Source organism: Petaurus breviceps, unplaced genomic scaffold (assembly GCF_028583685.1).
Source record: "Petaurus breviceps papuanus isolate PSGF00001 unplaced genomic scaffold, PetGlider_PUasm1.0 185, whole genome shotgun sequence".
Classification (NCBI taxonomy): Eukaryota; Metazoa; Chordata; class Mammalia; order Diprotodontia; family Petauridae; genus Petaurus; species Petaurus breviceps.
This window is the reverse complement of record NW_027185797.1, coordinates 39,026,976-39,050,083: the sequence shown is the minus strand read 5'-3', so window position 1 is coordinate 39,050,083 and position 23,108 is coordinate 39,026,976. Positions and strand designations below refer to the sequence as shown.

The 23,108-nt window shown below is 58.4% G+C and overlaps 3 protein-coding genes across 4 annotated transcripts in view; 2 read left to right on the top strand and 1 right to left on the bottom strand.

The window, feature by feature from the left end:
• Positions 1 to 1,871: 1,871 nt before the first annotated feature.
• GSK3A (glycogen synthase kinase 3 alpha) lies at positions 1,872 to 8,352 on the top strand. Its single transcript, XM_069088943.1, is given in 12 exon segments — positions 1,872 to 2,280; positions 2,633 to 2,820; positions 3,570 to 3,653; positions 3,754 to 3,864; positions 5,439 to 5,569; positions 5,665 to 5,771; positions 6,227 to 6,324; positions 6,398 to 6,493; positions 6,609 to 6,767; positions 6,769 to 6,796; positions 7,003 to 7,095; positions 7,184 to 8,352. Coding segments are annotated over 12 exon segments (1,554 nt in total). The 5' UTR covers positions 1,872 to 1,886; the 3' UTR covers positions 7,249 to 8,352.
• A 3,304-nt stretch (positions 8,353 to 11,656) lies between these two features.
• ZNF526 (zinc finger protein 526) lies at positions 11,657 to 13,922 on the bottom strand. The gene is given in 3 exon segments (XM_069088942.1): positions 11,657 to 13,437; positions 13,855 to 13,899; positions 13,902 to 13,922. Coding segments are annotated over 3 exon segments (1,797 nt in total). The 3' UTR covers positions 11,657 to 11,706.
• Positions 13,923 to 15,003: 1,081 nt separating this feature from the next.
• Positions 15,004 to 23,108, top strand: part of DEDD2 (death effector domain containing 2) — an 11,058-nt gene continuing 2,953 nt past the window's right edge. Inside the window, exons 1-4 of one of the 2 annotated variants that reach the window (XM_069088941.1) lie at positions 15,004 to 15,125; positions 16,535 to 16,945; positions 18,300 to 18,410; positions 19,538 to 19,672. In XM_069088941.1, the coding sequence (XP_068945042.1) occupies positions 16,582 to 16,945; positions 18,300 to 18,410; positions 19,538 to 19,672 (610 nt within the window). In that variant the 5' untranslated portion in view covers positions 15,004 to 15,125; positions 16,535 to 16,581. Of the gene's footprint in view, positions 15,126 to 16,221; positions 16,276 to 16,534; positions 16,946 to 18,299; positions 18,411 to 19,537; positions 19,673 to 23,108 lie in introns of those variants that run through there. The other variant, XM_069088940.1, reaches the window with a different exon arrangement.

The following is a 23,108-nucleotide window of genomic DNA, read 5'->3' as shown; positions in this document are numbered from 1 at the left end:
GGTCCAAGCGGACCCTCCTCACTGAGCCTCTAACTCCCTGGTCCAAGCGGACCCTCCTCACTAAGCCCCTAACTCCCGGGTCCAAGCGGACCCTCCTCACTAAGCCCCTAACTCCCTGGTCCAAAAGGACCCTCCTCACCGAGCCACTTTCCCCTATAAAGGACCTGCCGCCGCCCCTTCCCAACTAAGAACTTGGAGCAGAATGCTCACGCAGCGGCCCCGCCCCCTCCCAGACCTCCTTGGGTAACGGCGACTCCCTCCGGCCTCGCCCCGCCCCGCCCCGCCCCCAGAGAGGCGGAGCCTTAAGTAGGAGCCGCGTGGCCCATTTCGGAACATGCGCATTCCTTTTACTGGCTGACGACCTACAGGGGGCAGTATGGCCTGCCCAGGCTGTGAACTATAAGTCCCAGCAGCCAGTGCGCGCAAGTCTCAGCTTTGTACTTTTAATTTTCTACGTCTGATACCAATGGTCCCGCTGAAAAATTACAGATTTCTCCAATGCCGCTGCTCTCCGTTAGGAAAGACGTCCACATCAGTATGGAGACCTACAGCTCCATGTGAAGAACATGTGGCTCTGAACTGAGCTCTATTTGAGCCTACTCGACCCTAGCCTAATCTCTCCTCAGGGAGAAATACAAATCCCAGAAATCTTTAGGACGGGGTGGGCTCAGGCTGAGAACTACTTGAAGACTCCAATAGCCAGAATTCATTGGGGTTAGGAAGTACTGAAAGCTCCCACCATTTCCGGAGATCCAGGTAAATGTATCCTAGAGCGCTTCATTTCCCCTCAGCATTGACAATGAGTGTTGGTGCACATGCATCCGTATTCTTGTGCGGGAAAGTAAGGAACCCGCTTCCCAGGTTTCCATAGGTGCGCTGGGAGGAATGAAGACGAAGTGAAGGGAAGCGTAACAGGGACTACATTTCCCAGGACCTGGAGGGTCGAGCGTTCCTTTTCCCGGCGGTCATTGCGCGAGGGCGTTGGTTCCCTGCTCTTATCGGTTAAAGGAAGACTCCACTTTCCAGAATGCTTTGTTGCTCGCTGACCCGCCCCCCCTTCCCCCGAAGGTGTGTCCGTGACATATGCTTGAGCATCCTCACCACCCAACTTGCAATGATTTCCTTTCCTTGCAACTAGTTTCTAAAGAAGAGCGGAGGCGGGGAGCGGTGCAGAAGCCTTTTCCCTTCGCGGCCGGCATCTCCTCCTCACTTTTTTTCTCAGGATCTCCCTTGGACCCGTAGTTTGACAGGGGGGGGGGGGGGGGGGAGGGAGGGGAGCGGGAAATGGGGTGGTGGTCTCGAACTCCATCTCCCAGGATCCTCTGGGGCTTTAAGTGCCTAAATGTTACGTTGAAGTATATTTCCCGGCATCCCTCGTCGTCGCGGTTCGTGACGTAAAAGAAAGTAGCGGGGATTTCTGGGAAGGGACTACGTGTCCCGGCATTCCTTGGCGACCTCGGTGCTGTTCAGGGAGCGAGATTCTTTCGGCGTCCTCAGCGCCCTCGGTTCACCCAGCACACAGAGAGGTCGCGTGCACGCTGTTTCCCAGGAATTCCTGGGCTTCTCTGTTGGATCGGCGACCCAAGAGAGCGCTCAGACTGCATTTCCCGACACCCTTCAGGGCACTCCCTTCGGAGCCAATGACGTTGCTTCTGCGGCGGAGCGAGGACTCCATTTCCCAGTACGCTCCGCGGGGCCGGGCCGGCCGTGCGAGCGTGCGCGAACTGCATTTCCCGGCGAGCCCCGCGGCGCGGAGCCGGAGCCGCAGCCGCAGCCGGAGCCGGAGCCGGAGGCCGGAGCGGCCGCGGCCTGGAGCGGAGCCGGAGCCCAGCCCAGCCCGGCCCGGCCGGGGCCCCGGGGAGCAGCGCGGCGGCCTCTGAGGCGCCATGAGCGGCGGAGCCCCGGGGAGCGGCGGCGGCGGCGGCAGCGACAGCATCTCGAGCCGGGCCCGGACCAGCTCGTTTGGAGAGCCTGGGCCGGCGGGACCCGGGCCGGGGCCGGGCGGAAGCGGATCAGGCCCCGGGCCCACCGTCTCTAAGGTCGGCGGCCCAGGCCCGGTCCCCCCGGCTCCAGCCTCGGGTCCGGGACCCGGCCAGGGTCCTGCCCCCGGCCCCATTCCTGGTCCCGGCCCTGGCGGCTCGGGTACCGGCGGCGGCGGGGGCGCGGGGTCCGTCACCGTGGCCTTGGCCTCGGGCTCCGGAGGAGCAGGAGGAGGAGGAGGAGGCGGCGGCGGCGGCGGCGGCTCCTCAAGCTTCCCACCACCCGCCGTGAAACTGGGACGTGAGTAGGGGTTCCCTCTGCCCTCCTCCCTTCGTCCTCTCGGCACTTGAGGGGGGCCCCGGGGTCGCAGCCTCCCAGCAGCTTCGGCCCTTCCGCAGGACTTGGGAAGTTACGCAGGCAGCCGCAGCCCCAGGACCCCTTTCTGTCCCAGCCCTCCCTGGGGAAGGCTAGGGGCGACCCCTTCCCAGGAGGCAGGCCCCTCCCCCCAGCAGCAAGGCGGCCATAGGGGCCGGGAGCTAAAGGTCGGTGCCCCTTCCCCCTCTCCCCATTCGTAGCCCCCGGCAGGGACCCAGGGGCTGGATCACCCCGCCCCCACCTGGGAGCAGGGAGTCCCCATGCCCCTCTCCTCCAGGTGACACTGGGAAAGTGACCACGGTGATGGCGACCTTAGGCCAGGGGCCCGAGCGCTCCCAGGAGGTGGCCTACACGGACATCAAGGTGATCGGCAACGGCTCCTTCGGCGTGGTCTACCAGGCCCGCCTGGCCGAGACCGGGGAGCTGGTGGCCATCAAGAAGGTGCTGCAGGACAAGAGGTTCAAGGTACCGAGGCCGGGTGGGGGCGGGGCTCCGGCTGCCAAGGGGCGGGGCCAGGGTGCAGGTGAAGAGCTAAGGTCAGGCCCCAGGAGGGCCGGCTTGTGGCCTGACAGTCCTGGGGGATCCTCGGGAGCAGCTGGGGAGCCCGAGGAGAGGGAAGCAGAGGCCCGCAGGCGCTGTCCGAGGGGAGGGGAGCAGGGATCAGAAAGAGGCAATTTGACCTAGTGGAAAGAGAAGTGGGTTTATCTTGAGAAGGCCTGGGTTCGAATCCTGTTTGGGCCACTGTGTGTATAGCTTTGAATAAGTCCTTTTTCTCTGGACCTCATCTTCATCCTCAGTGAGGAGTTGGGCTGACTGCCTGCAGTTCTAGGTCATGGGTCTATAACCTGAGGTTCCTTTTCTGTAGTTTCAGATATTTGAGGAAGGGGAGATTGGGCATCCAGAGGCTGCACAGGAAAAAGAAAAGTGGTGCATAGAAGATGGGAGTCCTGGGGTAGACCTGGGAGGGAAGGAGGAAGGGAGGCTGAGCCAGGTGAAGGTTGGGGGCCCAGAAGGGAGGAGGGAGCTCTGGCGTCCCAGAGGCAGGGGATGAAACATCTGAGGCAAGGGCCCAGGGAGGAAATGGAGGTTGAGCAAGAGTGGGCCAAAACCACAAAAGGAGAATATGAGTCTGGAAGGGGGAAGAGAGGGGCTCCACTGCCCCCTGCCCCCAGGCTCAGCTCTGCCTTCTGAGGACAGCCACTCTCTTTCCCCAGAATCGGGAGCTGCAGATCATGAGGAAGCTGGACCATTGCAACATTGTACGGCTTCGCTATTTCTTCTACTCCAGTGGGGAGAAGGTGAGGCCTGGTGGCCTGGCAGGCTCCTCCCACCTGGCACCTCTGGCTCTGGGGAGCTCCTGGGCCCCCTCCTCACCCTCCTCCCCTTTCCTCATGGCAGAAGGACGAGCTCTACCTGAATCTGGTGCTGGACTTTGTGCCTGAGACCGTTTACCGGGTGGCACGGCATTTTACCAAGGCCAAGCTGACCATCCCATCCATCTATGTCAAGGTGGGACTTGGGCCCCAGCTTGTCCTTGCTGTGAAGCCCTGGGTGGGGTGGGGATCTGTCGATATACTCTGTGATCTCCTGGGACAGCAACGAAGTGCTCGAGATGGGGAGGGGGCAGTCCTGGGCTTTTGTGAGCCAGCCACACACCTCTTGGGCAGCCTGGGAAAGCTTGCTGACACCTTCCCAGAATCATGTTTTTAAACAATTGGAGGAAATGCTCAATTTCAGTTAAAGGTTATTGAAAATACCTGTAACTTTCCATCCCCCCCAAGCTCATGGATTCCTTGATTTAGAGGATGATTTTTGGCCTGTCTCCATTCTGGAGAATGGGCATCTAGAAGTATCTGTAATAAAGAAGGCCCTCCTTTCTCCCCACCTGCACGTACTTTGTAGTGGGAAACTAGGGCTGGGCCTAGATCAGAACCCAGGTGTCCTGGGCCTCTGATGCCCACTTCAGCTCCTCTGGGTACCTGAGGCACACTCTTAGACTGCAGTATCTGAGAACTTCCCCCAGGGGTCAGGACCCCTGGTGCTAGAGAGAGAAGGCAAAGGGAGTCAGTGTGGGGAGACAGCAGATGAGAACAGGACAGACACAAGGACAGTGCTGAGTGTGACCAGGTAGGGGCCACAAGCAAGCCTCTCCCTGCTTTGTCCCTTTTAAGTGCCGAGCCTTGGGACCTCATGCCTAGCAGGTCCAGAGTCTGGCCTGGGCTTCTGACAGCATTGAGGCTATCCCTCAGCCGAGCCAGCATCCCCTCTGGTAATTTGGAGATTGTGTGCTTGGAGACCACCCTTGACAGGGAGCCTGGCCCCCCTGTGGGGCAGCGCGTGACTGGGTGGTTGCTTTTCTTTACCTTGAGCTACATTTCCCCTGCCCAGGATTCTGGCCGTCACGTCCAGTGGCAGAATCAGCCCCAGACCTGGAAGGACCCTTGAAGGTGTATTTCCTACAGGGTCTCGGCTCTAGATGGTGGAGCTGTAGCCCAGTCATGAGCCTGACACGACCTGTGCTCTTGGCTGTGTCTTTAGGACGGGCCTGGGGACTTCTGCTCCCTGCTCTCCAAGCTCAGCAGTGGCTCCTCATGGGGCTGGTTTCTTGCTTACCAACAGTGGTCAAGAACTGTGGCCTCTTACCCACATCTGGGCCTGTGGGAACAAACAGGCACAGGGTGTCCTGTATCCTGGCTCTGCTATGGGCCATCTTGTGACTCACTGTGGGGGCTTAGATGACAGGAGCCCCCAAACCCCTCTGACTTTCCTGTCTGAGTCTGGGGGGGGGGTGCTGCGAGTTCTCAGGCCCTTAGGACTCTTTGGACTGGAAGGGACTCCACAAGGCACATGGCCCCACCTGCAGCAGCGTCCCCTCTACTACAAGGCCTCCACTGGGGGATCTCCTGCAGTTGGGGCTGGGGCACAGGTTTGGTTGCATCACCTCGTGACCCTCTGGTTTGGAGGATTCCCCTGACCCTTCCCAGGACCTCGATGATGCGGTGGCTCTTTCTCCTAACGCTCTGGGGTGGGTGTCCTGCCCTGAGGCTGATCACAGCAGTGGTCAAGGTACGCCTTGCCCCCAGGTGTACATGTACCAGCTTTTTCGGAGCTTGGCCTACATCCACTCACAAGGTGTGTGCCACAGAGACATCAAGCCCCAGAACCTCCTGGTGGACCCAGACACTGCTGTCCTCAAGCTCTGTGACTTTGGCAGGTGGGCAGTGCTGGCACCTGGGGCCGGAGGCTGTGGGGAGGGATGCTGGGACTTCACCAGCCTTCATTTCTTCCCTCCTGCTTATTGTCTGGCAGCGCAAAGCAGCTGGTTCGGGGAGAACCCAACGTTTCCTATATCTGCTCGAGGTACTACCGGGCCCCCGAGCTTATCTTCGGAGCCACTGACTACACCTCGTCCATCGGTCAGAGCCGCCAGGAGGCTGGGGTCATGGTGGGCCAGAGGCCACCTTGTCCTCTGCTTCCCTCCTGGTTTTCAGTCTGGGGGTGGGGGTCAGGGAGGATTGATGGGGATGGTTGGCGACCGTGGCAGGTGGGAAGACTGACTGACTGACTGACTGACTGACTGACTGTTGGTCGTGACACAGAGCCCCAGTATTGCAGCCTTTCCGGGTCAGGGCCAGAAGACCTGGGGCATGGGGCTGGGGCAGAACCTGATCTTTGGTGCCCTCAGATCAGGCATCCATTCTTGTGCCTGGCCTCTGTGTGATCGAAGGTTGTCGTCCAGCCCTAATGGCTTGTGGTCTGCTTAGGGCTGCAGCTCTGTACCAAAGCTGTGTCTCCTCCCCACTGGACGTTATTCAGAGAGGAGGCTGAATCCCCTTGTTCCTTTGTCTTCTGATAGTCTTTCTTTTGGCAGATGTGTGGTCTGCTGGCTGTGTCCTTGCTGAGCTCCTCCTCGGCCAACCCATCTTTCCTGGGGACAGTGGGGTGGACCAACTGGTAGAGATTATCAAGGTGAGGACCGGAAGGGCTGTGAACTGTGAGGGCGAGTGTGTGCCCTAGACAAAGGTGGCTGTGTTACCTGCAGGTGTTGGGGACGCCCACACGAGAGCAAATCCGGGAGATGAACCCAAATTACACTGAGTTTAAGTTCCCCCAGATCAAGGCTCATCCGTGGACAAAGGTTTGGCTGCCATTTGCTTTGTTTTGGGGGACGTCATGGTTCTGGGTTGGCCCCACCCCACCGTGGGAGGAGACTCACAGCCACCTCCAGCCCTCTGTGCCCTCCTGTGCCTCAGGTCTTCAAGGCGCGCACACCTCCAGAGGCCATTGCGCTGTGCTCTCACCTGCTGGAGTACACCCCGGCCACAAGGCTGTCCCCCTTGGAGGCCTGTGCCCACAGCTTCTTTGATGACCTGCGCAGCCCTGGGGCCCAGCTCCCCAACAGCCGGCAGCTGCCCCCCCCTCTTCAACTTTAGCCCTGGTGGTGAGTTGGGGGAGGCAGCTTGGGGGTGGGAACAGTGGAGGAAAAAAGGGTTTGGACCCAGGGAAGGTAAGAGAGAAGTGTAAGTCAGTGGGGTGAAGGAAGGGGAGGGTGGGGGAGGAAAGGCACGAGAAGATGAGACTGATGCCCCCCCTCTGGCTCCTCCTCCCCCTCCCCCCACCCTGGTTGCCCCTGCCCTCGCCCCCCAGAGCTCTCCATCCAGCCGAGTCTCAACGGCATCCTCATCCCCTCCCACCTGAGGAGCCCGACGGCCTCTGTCTCCTGCTCCTCGTCCTCACATGGTAAGTTGGGGGACAACAAAGGACGACCCTGTGCAGTGGTGGGTCAGTGTGAGGGGCCTGGCATTGACCCTTTCCTGCGTTGCCTCAGTTTTAGGAGAGAACCAGGATCGGCCAGGACAGGAGCCTTCCACATCCGTAGCCAACTCCTCCTGAGGGCCTCCGGGACACCCCTCCCACCTTCCATCCCAGAAGCTCTGGGTCGGAGGCCTGGGTCCTAGAGCCTGCCTTCTCCTCATCCCTGGCTGGGTTCAGTTTTTAGATGGGGGGCAAGGAAAGGGGAGAAGCCAGCCAAGACCCAGGCCCCTCCTACCTCACAGAGGCAAGAGCCTGGTAGGGGAAATGGAGGAGGGGATACCACCCTTTTTGCCTCTGTTCCTCCCCCCTCCCCCCACACTGAGCTGGCTGGCCAAGCTAGCTTTTTAACAGAGGATTTTAACTGGGTGTTTGGGGGGTGGTGGAGAGAGAAGGAAGAGGCTCTTTGGGCTTGGCCTCAGGGGTTTGAGCACTCCCCCCCAAACCCTGCCTTGGTCCCTTCCCTGCTGCCCCCTTATTTGTCCCTTGTAAATAGGACCAGACCCTGTCTCAGGCCCCTCTTTCTTCCTCTTTCTCTCCTCTTACCCCTCGGGTGTAAATAGATTGTTATAATTTTTTCTTAAAGAAAATGTTGCAATGATTCGCGCCGCCCATCCCCCCCATCCCCAGCTGTGTCCCATCTGCCCTTCCCAGTGTCACCCCCAGTCCCTCTCCCCTTGCCCCCCAGCCCCCTGGGACAGGGAGGGGGGGCTGGGGGTCCTGATGTCTTAGTTCCCACGGTAGGGTTTGCCTGTGTACAGAACTTTCCGTTCAATAAATTATTGGCATGAGAAGGAGCTGCCTCCGCCCCTGGTGTCCCTTGGGGCCAGCTAGGGAGGGTGGTGTGGGCTGCTGGTCCCTGGCCTGAGGAGTCAGGAGCTCCTCAGGCTTGATCCCGGCTCTGTCTGGGGTCCTGGGCAGGCTTTTCTTCTCTCCCTGTTGGGGAGTAGAGCCTTGGCCTCCATATTTCCTTGAGTTCCTTCCTGGCCAGACCTCCTTCCTGTAGTGCTGACCTAGGGCTGAAAAACATTCATTCCCACAAATAAGTGCTCTGGGGAGGTAGCTTTGGGGCATGCGTTTATTGCCGTTTTACAGAGAAGGAAACTGAGGCCCATGTTAAGTGGTCTGTGTTCGAATGAAAGGCTGAATTGGGTAGAATAAAGTGTTAGATGATGTATTTGGGAAGTTGAATTTTTTTAACCCAAGTACAAGATGGAAGAGAAACAGCTAGACATATCTGTGTGATGACAACATTGGCCCCCATGAGCTGCCACAAGACCTGAGAAGATCCTGGGGTCTCCAGCGAGAGGCTTGGGAATCCCACTGTCCTTGGTTAGCCCGTGGCTGGACGGTGACCTCTGGTGACGGTCCTGAGATCCTGCCACAGTCGCTGTAGTGAAGGACCTGGGTGTATTTCACCTGGGGGACAGAAGACCATCTTTAATGGTTGGAATGAGGACGGAAGCACGTGTAGAAAGGGCCTCCTGGGTGCTGGGCGTTGTGTTACATGCTGTTGGTCCTCACAACAGTCGTGCAGGCAGGGCAGCTATTACCCCCATTTTGAGGCGATCGGAGGCTACGTGCCTGGCCTGGTCACGCAGCTAGTCGGCATGTAAGGCCAGATTTGGAAGACTTGTGGAGAAGGCCCCAGAGAGCCCAACCAGACCCCTGGCAGAGCAGGTTGGGGCTTATAAAGTAATTTCTGACCAGCTGCCCAGAGGTGACGGGGGCAACCTTGGAAGGGAGGGGGTTGCTTTCCCCTCATGAGAAATGTGACTGGGACAGCTGTTGAGAAGCAGTGACTTCCCTTCATCTCTGGCAGCATTCAGGCCGAGGCTGGACAGCCTCTGATGGAGGGTGTGTGATTCAGGGGTAGCTGAGCCCACATCAGGCTTGGAGTGTGTGGACCCTAGTGCTCCTCCGCACAGCCTGAACCAGGTGAAGATGTAAGCGGGAAATGTTGAACAAAATAAAGAAGGCACTAAGACAGTGGCGACATGTGGTTTTCTGAAGTGCTGCGCCTTTCTCCTGGGATGGTTTCTGGCCTCCCTCCTCCCTGTTGGGCTGCACACTGCTGGCTTCCACAGCTCTTCTTACCCTTGTCCTTCTGTTGTTAGGAGGCATCCCGTCAAGGGTGTCCCTGGTGAAGGTCCAAGGTGGCCTGGAGGGCACCTAAAGTCATGCCTTCTGAGCTCCTAGAACCTGATCAAAGTCACACGGCCAGAATTTGAACACAGGGCCCCATGCCAAGTGTTGCATTCTTCCCCTAGATCAGCCTTTCACTACCCCATGGCAAACCACAGCTCAGTCTACATCTGGCCCTCTATCATTGTGGCCTTGGGCATCTCTGGAAAAGATAATGTTCATGGCGTGTGTGTGTGTGTGTGTGTGTGTGTGTGTTGGTGGAGGGGGAGTCAAGGCTGGGGCAGGAACCAAAAGGGCCCACATGATGGCGGACTTGGAACCAGAAGGTACGGCCCGAGGGTGGTAGAGCCTGGTTGTGGGAATCCCTGAGTAGGCTCAAAGTTCGAGAGCAGGCTCAAACCAGGTCTGTGCCACTCCCTGCTTAGGGCACCCACCCCCTTTCTGGTCCATCTCCTCCCCTCCTTTCCCTCAAGGTGCTTCTGACCCTCTTTCCTGGCTCTCCTCTGAGTGTCTGACCTCAGTCTCCAAGGCTCTGTCTTGAGTCCCCTTCTCCCACCATATTCTGCTATGTTTCCAGGTTTTAACTATCAGTTCTATAGACGATTTTCAGATTTGTCCGGCCCTAACTCCTCTCCTAACCTGGAGTCTCCAACTGCCTATTAGACATCTTAATTTCAGTATGCCCCACGTTTTGACCTTATCCCTGAGACTCCCTGTCAGGGCAGAGGGCAGCCTTATCCTCCCAGGCCCTCAGGCTCCCGACCCAGGAGTCATAGCACAAGCCCCCTCCTCTGATGGCTCTCAGCTCTTCACCTCTGGCTTCTGCCACATTGGTCTTCCTGAAGTCACTCCCTGTCACCTCCATGATCCAACACAAAATGACCCTATGGCTTTTAAATGAAGCCTTCCATAACCTGGCCAGTCTATCTCGTGGCAGTGCCCTCCTGGCTGCTGCTTCCTCCATAAGACCCTGCATCTCCTGACTCAGGGCATTTTCACTGGCTGCACCTGGGCCAGCCCTCTCAGCCTCCTAGCTTCCCTGATCTCCCACAGGGCTGGCACCTTATGTATCCCCAGCTGATCCAGTATAAGTGTGGCTTCGGTGGTAGTCATTTGCCTATTGTATCTCCTGTGACTGAGCAGTCTGGAAACAGAGACTACCATTTGCCCTTTTCTGTATCCTGGCACTGGGCACATTTAGTAAATGCTTGGTTACTGATGGAACAGGTTACTTTGGGGTTTTTTCTCTATATACAGTGGCATTCCCCAGGCTGGCGTTTGGTGATCCCAGGACACTGCTATGGAGGTACTTGGTGTCAAAGGAAGTGCCTGGGGTTGGGCTCAGACCGCCCCTGCAGCCCCTGGACAGAGCCGGTCTGTTCTGTAAGGTTTCCTTATCTGCTAAAAAGCCACTCAGGAGAGCAGAAAGGGAGTCACAGGTGGGTTCTCGTCACAAGGATGACCTGCTAAAGTTGCCAAATGTGAAGACTTGATTTCCTTCTCTTGAAAATGGGAATGCTATCTGCCTTCCACCTCCCATTGGGCTGGTAAGGTCAGGACTTCATCATGGGCCTTCTCCCAAGGCAGACACTCTTGGGAGCTCCCCCTCTCCCCAAATGCAGATTTAGAACCCAGTTTCTCACTCTCCTTTGAACTTGTGAGCTAGTGGCCCAAAGGGTGCAGGATTGACCGGCTGGTCACTCGTCATGGAAGGGCCAGGAATCTGAGGGGGAGGGAACATTCACAGTTCAGGTTTTTGTTTGGACTAGGCATTGGAAGCTCCCGATAAACTCGGGGATGCCAAAGAGATGGGCAGAGATGAGAAGGGGGATCAAGCCACATCCTATGACCTAGGGATGTTGCACCTGGAGAGGGGACAAGGGAGCAGTAGGGAATGGGCTGCCCTGAGCAGTTGGGCCAGGAGGAGGAGCTGGCTGACCACAGGTCAGATGGCTGCATAGACACCTGTTGGACAAGGTGAGCTAGTGCTGAGATTCTCTGGGGTTACTGTGGATGCCTTTTGGTATCCTGTGCCCATGGAAGAGCCTTGGAAACCAGATCTCACAGGGCAGCTAGGAACCATGATGACCATAAGGCCAAAGGATGCCTGCCTGATCTCCAGGAACATCTCTGCCCTTCTTTAGGTAATGGACAGACAAGCTCCCTCAGCATGAACAGCCTCAGTCCCCCAGAAGCTGGTGGCCTGAGGCAGACCGCAGACCTCAGTTTGGCTTCCAGTCATTAGATTCTGACCTACAAAAGGAGAGGTTGGCACAGTCTTCTCTTCTCCTCAATCTATGATCACATGGAGAAGGCCAATCTCTACTTCAATAGCACAGCGACATAAATGAAAACTCATTTATTAAGAACCAGGCCCCACCCTGTCTCAGCCTGTCAGACAAAAGCAGCATCCAGGTGTAGTAGTCCACCAGCTCCCAGTGCCACCTGGCATAGTTGCAGCGTGTCCAAAAGGGCAAGGGGCTGTGAAGTCTCGATGATGGCAATGGTCTCGCCCAGCTCTGTGCACATGATGGTCTGCTGTGGGGCTGGGGCTGGTGGGTTGGGGGCTGCGCCAGGTCTGGGCTGGGGTTTGGGTTCATCCCGCCTCGTGTGGCCCCGCCGGAGGTGCCGTTGCCTGGTCCGGCCCAGTGTCCCACTGCCAGCTGCCCCCTTCCCGTACAGGTTCCGGACCGTGGCCAGACGAGCCTGGAGGCGTGAGGCCCGGGAGAAGGCTGCAGACCGGCCATGCAGCTGCCGATGCTGCTGCAGGTTGGAACTCTGGGTGAAACGCTTACCACAATCGGGGCAGGGGTAGGGACGAGCCCCCGTGTGGGTTAGCTGGTGACGGCTGAGGTTGGCCAGTGAAGCGAAGGTCTTTCCACAGGCATGGCACTGGAAGGGCCGCTCGCCCGTGTGTGTGCGTAGATGGTTGCGCACATGGACCAACTTCTTAAAGCCTTTCCCACAAACCCCACAGCGGTGCCGCCGCTCGGGAGGGGAATGCACAGCCCGCCGGTGCCTGGCTAGCCGGGCTGCAGAGGAAAAGGCCTTGGCGCAGTGTGGGCAAGACAAGGCAGTGGGGGGCAGCGGGGGTGGGGGCGGTGGCGGTGCAGGAGGCGGGGGCGGGGGTGTTCCACTCTTGCCCACATGGGTCCGCCGGTGGTAGAGAAATTTTGTCATGTTGCTGAAAGTCTTGCCACAAGGGCAGCGGTGCAGGGGATTGGCCGTGTGGGCCCGGCGGTGGGCAACCAGCGTGAGCTCTGTCCCAAAGCCCCGGCCGCAGTCCACACACAAGTACCGGGCCTCGCCCTGGTGCAGCCGGAGGTGCTGCTCCAGGGAGGTGGCTTTCTTGAAGACTTTGGAGCAAGCAGGGCACTCATGGGTGCCCCCGACATGGGCACGGCCATGGGCCAGGAGACGGTTGGCAGAGCTAAAGCCACGCTGGCACTGAGTGCAGCGATGGAGGGCGGCAGCTGGGGCATGGGTCACCCGCCGGGGCCGCCGCAGCTCCTCCCCCGATCCCCAGGTGCCCTGGCCATCACCGCACTGGTGGATGTGGGCAGCCCCCTCATCCTCGGCCGCTGCCCCCTCTGTGCGGGGCCCCTCCTCCTCCTCCCCTCCGTCAGCCTCCTCCTTCTCGAGGGAGGCAAAGTGGGTCCCTTGGTGCTCCAAGAACTCCTCAGGGGTGTCCAGCAGCTGCGCACACTCGGGGCACTCATAGGGGTCCATGGTGACGGGGGGCGAGGGGGGTGGTGGCTCTGCCTCCTCAGGGGCAGGGCAGGCCTCACAGTGGGCCAGCCAGAGGTCAGGGGACAGGAAGAGCTCCTCACAGTTGCCACAGTGATACTGGACCTGGCCCTGGAGGGGGCCGATGGGGGGGTCGGTGTCCCGGGTGTGGGCATCCTGGTGGGCCAGCAGGGCCTCGGGCGACAGCAGGAGTTCCGAGCACGCCAAGCACTGGAAGTGGCTGTCCTGGGGCAGCGCGCCAGTGGGGCTGGGCTGGGCGTGCTGCTGCTGGTGCACGAAGACCTCCTGCAGGGTGTCATAGAGCAGGCCGCAGGCCGAGCAGATGTACTGGGGCTGCAGCAGGAGCGGGGTGTCCAGGCCCGCCGTCTCCGCCATGGCCTGTGGAGAAGGCCGGCGGTCAGGGCCACCCCTCCCGAGGCTGCCCTGGGGCAGTGTGCATCGGGCACCTGAGTGTGCCAGTGAGGCCAGGAGGAAACTGAGGCAGGCAGGGGCCCGGCTGTGGTGTGTCCGCCCCGCCCCCAGTGACCACTGAGGCTCCCGACCCCTAACCGGGCAGGGGGAAGGGCGCGGGGGGAGGGGGGGAGGCCTCGTCTGTGTCGGGGGTCTCTAAGCTGCAAGAAGCCGGGAGAGGGGGCTCGGCTCGGGGCGCTCCCCCTCAACGGCTCTCGTCTCTCTCTCAAAGTCTCCTGTCTCTCAATGTCTCTCTCTCCCTCAGCGTCTCTCGGTCTCTCTCACCCCCCACCCCTAGGCCTCCCCTCACCGGTTCCCCAGACCCCCCCCCCCTCCGCCCCTCACCGCCGCCGCCACCGCCGCTCCCGTTATCGCCGCAGCCGCCACCACGGCCGGAGCGCACCTCGCACCATCGCTGCCTCCCATTGGGCGCCGCGGGACCCAATAGGTGCCGGGCTGGGGGCGGGGCGAGCCGGACAGGGGCGGAGCTAATGGGAACTCCGGGAGACGCAGGCGCGAACCTCTGGGAAGACGGGACTGAGGAGGAGGGGGAGGGGGAGAAGGTCCCCGACGCGCAGGCGCACGCGCAGGCTCGGGCCAGGCGAAAAAGACCAGTTTCGTTGAGCGCCGCTAGGCCGCGCTACGGTGCCCGGAGCGCCGGGCTTGGGAGACAAAAAGACCATAACCCTTAAGAGAGCCCAGACGCAAGCTGTGTGACCCTGGCCGGATCACTTCCCCGGCGCCCTCAAGTGTGAAATGGACCTCCTAATTAGCACCTTCCTCCCAGAGCAGCTTGTCAGGGTCAAAGGAGAGAAACGCTGTTACCTGCTCCCGTCTCTTTCTCCTTCCCCTTGTCACTCACACCTTTCCTTCCAAAAGCGGCCGGTCTCCTGCTTCTTACTGGTGGAGAAGCGTTCTTGGTTTGGGGACGGACCTCCTGGGTTCGAATCCTGCCTTTCCTCCTTAGTGCCCAGATGACCCAGGAAAGTCACTGGTGCACGGCCTTGAAGGTCAGTCCCTTCCTACCCTGCATCTACATGCCCCATCCCTATTCCTCAGCCCATCCCGGGTCTCCGCCCCAGACATAAAGGGAGGATTCAGTAAGTGGTCATTTGGGGATCGGGTGAAGCCCAGGAGCGGAGGACAGGCTGTATTGTGGGTCACGACGTGACCTCACTCACCCGACTGGATTTGCTGGGTCTGCTTCTCTTTTTTCCCCTTATCTCCTCTTTGTTTTACGTACCGAGTAGTACCTGGTACACAGTAAGCGTTTAATACGTGCTTATTTAATTGACTTCTGGTTGAAGCGATCTGGGGGTGGGGCACAGCTGTGCCCCGGAGCAGTTCTAGAAAGGAAGGAAGTTTGTGTTTGGGGAGGCTGAGGACAAGCTGCCCCACCCTGAGACTGACGCCCAAACCCTGCCGAGGGGCCCCCGGCCTCCCTTTGGGAAGGGGGGGCGGAATGAGTCAGGGTGGGCGGGGACAGAAGGGCCCTCCCTCCCACCTTACCGGAGTGCCTACAGCCCTCCGTGCCCTGGGCAGCCGCGAGCCACATATCCGGAGCCTCGGCAAGTCTGGGGACCTCCCCTCCCCCTAGGAGCGCCTGCCGGCCCCAGGTGGGACAGGTGGGAGCCTGGGGGGCGGGGAGAGGGAGGAGGAGGCCTGGGCTTTGTGGCCTCGACTGGGCGGGCAGGCTCCCCGAAGAGAAGGGGCTCTTGCGCTTCGTTCTGCGTGCCCAGCGTATCGCGCAGTCAGGCACACAGCAGGCGCTCGCTTCGTCGGCGCTGATTGATTGATTGATTGACAAACTGCCGGACTTCCCAGACTCCCCCCCTCCCCCCGTTTCCCAGGCAGTATTTTGTCCAGTAGGGAGGTGTTGGTGCCTTGGGGTTTGTCCAATCCTGATTGCTTTTGGGTCTTGTCTCCATTTAAAACCCGATTCCAAAGGGTTCGGATCTGGACCGGTTTGAAGGAAGACCTGAGTTCAAATCCGACTCCAGACCTGCCTCAGTTTCCCCCTCTGAGAAGTGGGACTGATTATCGGCGACTTAGCCTGCGGGCCGGCCTTCGGATCCGGGGACCTCTAGGTCCTCGGGGTTGCGCCGGGATGTTCTTGGGTCCGGTTACACCAAACCCTGCCTACGGACAGCGCAGAACCTGCCCATTCTGGTTGGTCGTCAGACAGGAATGCCCTAGGGGGGCATTTATGCGGCGCTTTAAGAATACCGGCACAACCGCCCTCCCAGTTGGCTGCTGTTGTTATCCCCATTTCACGGGGGAGGAAACTGAGTCTTAGGTTAAGCGGCCGAAGTACTATTTGAACTCAGGTCTTCGTCATTTCCAACTCCAAGAGTTCTCAGGGACTTGAAGGCAAGAGGGAGAGGTCAGACACGGGCCAGGACGACCCCAGAGGAGGGTGACCAGGAGCCCAGGGAGGGGCAGGGCCCCCAGGCACTACATCCCCGGGAGGCCCAGGTTGGGGGAAGCGATTCGCTGCTGGGCGGGCCGGCTTGGATCCCGGTTGAGCCCAGGTGAACAGGCTGAGAAGCCCAGCCGGCGCCCTCCCCCGCCCGCGCTCGGCACGCGCATGCTCTGCTGGCCCTCCCCGGCAGGTGTGGGAGGGGGCGGGGGGCAGGCAGGTGCACGGGGAGCAGGCCGGTTGCGCCTGTGCAGAACTAGCCTGGGCGCCCGCACCTGCGCGGGTGAGCGGCCGCGGTAGGAGGAGGCCGGGCGGGGCCTCGCGGCGCAGGCGCAGTTGCAGAGAAGGTACGAGAAACAGCCCAGCTGCTTCAGCCCCGGGGAGGTTCCCGGTTAGACGCGACCCCCCGGGTCGGGCGAAGGCTCGGAAAGGCCCGGCGGTGCCATTGGCCTGAGCAGGAGGGGAGCTTCCGAGCTCGGACGGAGCCCCTGGGACTTGGGAGGGGCCATTTAAACTGCGTTCCGACCCTGCCAGCCGCCCGGGCGGGGGTGCCGGGAGGGAGGCCGCCCGTGGGATGCTGAGCTCCCCCTCCCCTTTCTCTTTCAGCATCCCCTCCTCCGGAGTCTCCCCTCGGCCCCCTCCCCCGCGCCCCGATGGTGGGGCCCCGGGGGGCGTGCAGCCCCTGCTGGGAGGAGGATGCCTGCCTGGACTATTACGGGCTGCAGTCCCTGCACCGCGTGTTCCAGGTGGTGGGCGCCCAGCTGACTGAGCAGGAGCTGTCCGTGCTCTCCTTCCTCCTGGACGAGGCTCTGCCTGCGCCCAAGGATGGGGAGCCCAGCCTGGCCCCCGTGGGGGCCCCGGGCCGGCCTCCGGCCCGCTCGGGCCTAGAGCTGCTGCTGGAGCTGGAGAGGAGGGGCCAGTGTGACGAGGCCCACCTGGGGCCCCTGATGCAGCTGCTGCGGGTGCTGGCCCGGCAAGACCTGCTGCCCAGGCTCTCGCTCAGGCGCGCCCGCCCAGGTGTGTAGGACCCGACTGGCCTGGAGCTAGGGGATATTGGGACGTCTGGGAGAAAGAGATGGCTGGGGTCCAGACAGGGGCTCAGGGCCTGACTCTGGGAGAGGGGCTAGATAGGGCTCAGGGTCTAGTGGGATCTGGGTCGTTTGGGGGGGGGAACAGGGGCTAGTGGGGGATAGATAGGGTCCAGAGAAGGGTCAGAACCTGGTGGGATCCCTCTGGGATAGGTGAACAAGGCCTGGTGGGGGCCCTCTGGGAGAGGTGAACAGGACTTGGTGGGTCTCTCTAGGGGAAGGGGATAGATAGGGCCAGAGAGGGGAACAGGGTCTACTGGAATCTCTCTAGAGGAGGGAATAGATAGGGTCCAGAGAAGGGATCAGGGCCTGGTGGGATCCCTCTGGGAGAGGGGAACAGGGTCTGCTGGGGCCTCTTTAGGGGAGGGGGATAGATAGTTCCCAGAGAGGGGATTAGGGTACGGTGAGGGCCCTCTAGGGGAAGGGGATGATTAGGGCTCTGACAGAAAAGAGACTGATGGGGCCCCTCTAGGGGAAGGGGATGGTTAGGATTCAGAAGAGGGATGAAAATAGGGACTAATGGGACTGCTCTGTGCTAAAGGTATAGATCAGGGTTTGGTTGAGAATTTCCAGGGGTAGGGGCTGAGAAGGGGCCAGACAGCCTCCAGAGGGCAGACAGAAGTTGGGTACTTTGTGGAGAGGAGCATGGATGGGCCCTGGGAGGTGAGCTGTTGGTGTGGCAGGAGCAGAAGAATGAGACAGGGAGCAAGGAGGGGATGGGAGAGATACTTCTTGGAGAAGATCAGTGAGGCTTGGGATTAGAGGGGTCACTCCTTTTTAGAGCAGGAGAAGCATATTGGCTTGGGAAGGAGAGCTGTATGGGCAGCACTTGAGGAAAGCCCATAGATCAGGCATCTCTTAGAGAGAGAGGGTGTGGGCCAGCTGGGTCCTGGGATTCTAGGACTCAGGTCAGAGAGCATTGGGGTGAATCTCCTCATTTTACAGATGAGGGAACTGAGGGCCACAGAGATGACACAGCCGGGCTCTAGACCCAGGGCCTCTGACTCTAACTTCAGGGGCTTCTCTTCCACCGGGATTGTTCCCAGACCACTGACCATCTTCCTCACTCCTAGGGCAGTACCTGCTCTGCCTGACCTGGAAATTGGGGGATTGGTTGGGTAGGGCATGGGTGGCTCCAAGAAGACGGGTATCATTCTCGACATGGGGAAGGTCAGACCCCGCTTGGAGGAAGGTAGAGGCAGAGCCCTGGGATTGGATGGGTGAGGGAGCCTTGGCATCTGAGCTGCAGCTGTCCAGTGACTGTCTTCTTTTCTCTTCCTCAGTGTCCCCCGAGCGCTATGGCTGTAGTCCTTCTGGGTCAGATGTGGAGAGGCCGGAAGGTAGCTGTCTGGGTTCGGCCAGTACAACCTCCCGACGGACTCAGTGGGAGTCAGGTAAGCCCAGCAGAGTGGGGTGTCTGTCTTTCTGGGTCTGTGTAATGGGGTCTCTGCAGCCTTTAGTGAACTGATGTAGTATGGTAAATGAGGTTTATTTATTGAAATATTGGAATTTCTGTAGTGGTGTGGTATAGTGAGTTAAAGATCTGGGCTCGAATCCCATCTCAGATACTTATGGCCTTTATGACCCTGGGTAAAGTCCCTGAACATCTCTGGGCATCAATTTCTGCTTTAGAAAAGGAAGGGGTTGGACTCAACCCCTAAAGAGTCACCCAGCTCTACCTCAGTGATCCAGGAATATTTCTGGGCTTAGAGGCTGGAGAGTAAGTTCAGATCCCAGCTCTAAAGCAAGTCGCCATGATGGCTTCATTCCTCTAAGTTCTGAGGGTGTGAGGGGCACAACCCCTGGCTCCTACAAGCAGCAAAAACCAATGTTTTGGATTAGAGTTAGGGTGTGAGGGGTCATAGGGGCGGCTGTGGAGTGTCATGGTACATAGAGCACCAGACCTGGGGGCAGGAAGAAGACTCATCATCCTGAGTTCAAATCTAGCTTCAAACACTTGCCAACTGTGTGACCCTGGCCAAGTCACTTCACCTTGTTTGCCTCCGTTTCCTCACCTGTAAAATATGCTGGAGAAGGAAATGACAAACCACTCCAGCATCTTTGCCAAAAAAAAAAAAAAACACCCCAAATGGGGTCACGGAGAATCATGCAGGCCTAAAAACCCCTTCAATAAAAAGTTCCTTCCCTTCCCTCCCCCCCCCCCCCATTTCCCAGCTCATTTCGAGGCTCTGTTCTCACATTTTTCCAGACTTTGGTTCTTCACATGTAATTCCTGATGCTCCCCCAACCCCTTGCTTTCCTTCTCTCTTTCCTTTGCCTCAGTTTATACACTTGGAATGATAATATCTGTTTCTCTAAGATTTCCCTTAGGATATCCATGAGAATGTTACTCACTGCTCCCTACATGGGATCATATAGCTATGGATGGAGGGTCCAGCCCCCTTATTTGCAGTGAGGAAGCTGAGACCCGAAGGAATGTCAAGGGCTTTGTCCAAAGTGACGCAGGCAGCAGGTGTCTGGGTTAGGGTTTGAATTTTACCTAAAGCCCTTTGTCTGGCAGGTTCACCTCCTGGAAAGAGGCAGAGGAGAGACTTGGGCCGCTCCAATGCAGGAGGGAGGCGGCGGCGGGGCCTTCAGGGAGCTTCAAGGTCCAAAAATCCTGGATCATCTCCTGCTGCAAACAAAGTGACCTGTGGTGAGGGCAGTGGGCTGAAGGGACCAGGCTGAGCGGGGCACTCCCCCCTCCCCACACCCCTGCAGCACTTCAGTTCTTTGAGAGCTCAGGACATCTGAATGGGGGCCTGGCATTTGGGAGGAGGATGGGCAGGCTTGGCCAGCCCCATCAACCTGGGTGGTTTAGGAAGGCCATTGATGGAACCCAGAGGAGGGCAGCCAGGGCTCCAGGATCTCAAGTCTAGGCCACAGGTCCCTTCAGGTCTGAAGGGTCTGGAGGAAGGGGGTGGGTTGGGGCATGAAAGTTGTCTGCAAGCACCTGAAGGGCTGTCCTGTGGGAGGGGCATACAGTTTTCTGCTTGTCCCCGAAGGGCAGAGGCAGTGGGGGATGTTACAGAGTGAGGCATCTGGATGTCAGGGGGAGAAATAACAAACAGCTTCCTGCCAAGTTCAGAAGTGGGATGGGAGGGAGTGAGCTCCCCGGCCCTGGAGAGTTTTCAGCATAAGCTGGGGAGGGCCCATTGGTTGCTATGCAGGCAGAACACTGGGGGAGGTGGGATAGATGGCCTGGAGATCACTGAGGTGCAAGATGCTGAGCTTGGGCATACATGGTACCAGGGAAGAAGTCTGGGAAGGAAGGGATGGCCACTTCTCCTAAGTTCTTCAAGGCAAAGGCCTTAGAACAGGGAATGTCAAGGTTGGGAAGGCCTTAGAACTGGGAATGTCAGGGCTGGGAGGGGCCTTAGAACAGGGAATGTCAGGGCTGGGAAGGGGTTAAAAGAGGATGGTCAAGACTGGGAGGAGCCTTAGAACAGAGAAGTTCAGAGCTTGGAGGGCTCTTAAAACAGTCAATGTCAGGGCTGGGAGGGGCCTTAGAATAGTGAAGATCAGGGCTGAGAGGGGCCTTGGAACAGGGAAGACCAGGATTGGGAGATAACTCAGAACAGGGACTGTCAACTCTAATCCCCTAGTCCCGTCCTTCTGATTTTTTGTCAACTATTGACTATTCTGATCATTTGTTCCCCAAACAAATGATCTTAAGGGTCTCAGAGAGCAGGGCATGGGATGAGAAATTCTTGGCCCTGAGTCAGAAAGCTTAAGTTCTAGGCCCTACCTTATCCCCGACTAGCTCTGTGACCTTGAGGGGGTTCAGCTGCCTTCTTTGACCCTCATTTTCCTCATTTATGAAAGGAATTGCATGATTAGATGGTTTCTAATGTCCTTTCCAGATCTGATGGGCCTGTGTGTGTGTGTGTGTGTGTGTGTGTGTGTGTGTGTGTGAACACATCAGTCACTAACATTGATTAAGGGCCTGTGTGCCAGGCTCTGGGCTAAGCACTAAGGCAAAAGACAGTCCCTGCCCTCAGGGTGTTCACAGTCTAGTGGAGACAGCATGCAAACAACCATGTACAAAGCTATAGACAGGATAAATTGGAAATAACTAGTTCTGGAAAGGCATCAGAATTAAGAGGGTTTGGGAAGGGTTCTAGCTGGGACTTGAAGGAGACCAGGAGGCAGGAGAGAAGGCACTCCAGACATGGAGGATAGCCAGAGAAGATGCCCCGAGATGGCTGGTCTTGTTAGGGGAACAGCCAGGAGACCAGTATCAAGGTATCAGGGAGAATGTTTGGGGGGGTAAGGTGTGAGAACATTGGCAAGGTAGGAGGAGGTGATACGAAGGGCTGTGTGAATGCTGCCCAGAGCATTTTGTATTTGCTCCTGGGGGAGTGACGTGGTTGGTTGGCAGAATGGAGAAGGGATTGGAGTGGGAGAGGCTTGAGGCCAGCAGACCCCTCTCCCCCAGCATTTGTCTTCAAGAGACATTAGAGAGGTAAAATTGACAGGACTTGGGCACCGGTGTGGAGTCTGAGGATGGTGAGAGGGTGAGGAGTCCAGGGCCATTGCTAGCTGTGAACCTGGAGGCCTGGGAGGCTGCTGGGGCCCTCTGTAGGTAGAAGAGGGGGCTTTCAGTAGGGGTGGCCTCCAGGCTGCAGGGTCCCCACCCCTGGAAGGGGGAAAGAGAATGAGGTCAGTCTTGGACATGTTGAGTGTAAGATGTCTATAAGACATTGAGTTCCACGTGTCTGACAATGGTAGGTAGGATGTTGGTGCTCTGTAGAGAGGGCAGGATAATTGACTCCATGGGAGCTGAGGTGAGGAGGTATAGAGGGAGAGGAGAAGGGGGTCCAGGACAGAGCCCTGGGGGTCACCGAGGGTCAGGGGATCTGGAGGAGGATCCAAGAGAGGAGACAGAGAGGGAGCGGTGAGAGAGAGAGGAAGATAACAGGGGAGGTCCCACATAGAAGAGAGTGAGCACAATGTCAGAGGCTACAGAAAGGGCAAGAAACGTGGATGGAGAACAGGCCGTTGGCTTTGGCAGTTAAGAGATGGTTGTAACCAGAGAGAAGAGCTTCAGACAGGCAGTGAGATCAGAAGCCAGAGAGTGAGAGTGGAAGTGGACGCACCTCTTGTAGATGATGTTTTCGAGGACTTTAGCTACAAGGGGCAGAAGAGCCATAGGACGCGACGCTTAGTGGGGATGGAGGGATCAAGGGAGTGTTTTTTTCCGGATAGGGGAGACATGGTCACATTTGTAGTCAGTGGAGAGGGAAAGATTAAGGACAAGGGCGGGGGGTGATGGGGCAATCTGTTGGAGGAGATGGGACCACTTGGAGTAGAGGGGTTGGCCACCTCAGCTTGTGAGATGGGTGATGGAGGAGAGAGGGACGGAAGGCACCCGAGGGCCAAGAGGGAGCTCACGCCCAATGGCCTCCATTTTTTCTGTAAAATATGAGACAAAGTTCTTGGCTGAGAGAATGGGGGGAAGAGGTTGGGAGGAGCCAGTGGAGAGTGGGAGAGACGATTAGGTCTAGCAGGATGACCCAGCAGCAGTGAGGGACCGGTTGGCTGAGCTTGCGCAACATAAAGTGGTGGTGACCCGGGCAGAGTAGTTGCCTGGTTTTCCCCATCCTGGTTCATCAGTACAGGTGTGGGAGTGATCCAGGGCTGAGGCTTGGTGGGGCAAGATCTTAGGATAAGGGGAGAAGACAGTGTAGAGTTGAATCAGTTCACCAAGGAGGGGAAATGAGGAAAGGAGAATGAAGTGAGCAGGATTTGTTGGCTTGGTTCGTTTTGATGGAGGAAACCTCCATCATCTAAGGCTGAGAAAATGGGACAGATTGCAGAAGAGAACGATAGGGCCGTACTTATGAAGAATGGAGTGAGATCCAAGGCCCAGAGTCTCCATAGCCAGGGGATGAACCGTCCCTTTGAAACTAGAGAAAGGGGTGAAGAGGAGGCGATTTGGGGTGCAGTATAAGGGAGATGAAGGTGCTTTCAGCAGTTCTAGAGAAGGGGATGAGACTGTATGGTGAGAGGGGTGGAGGGGTGGGCTTCAGAGAGGAGAACTGCTGGAGAGAATGGGCCAGAGAATCTGAGAGGAAGAAAAGGATTTCTAT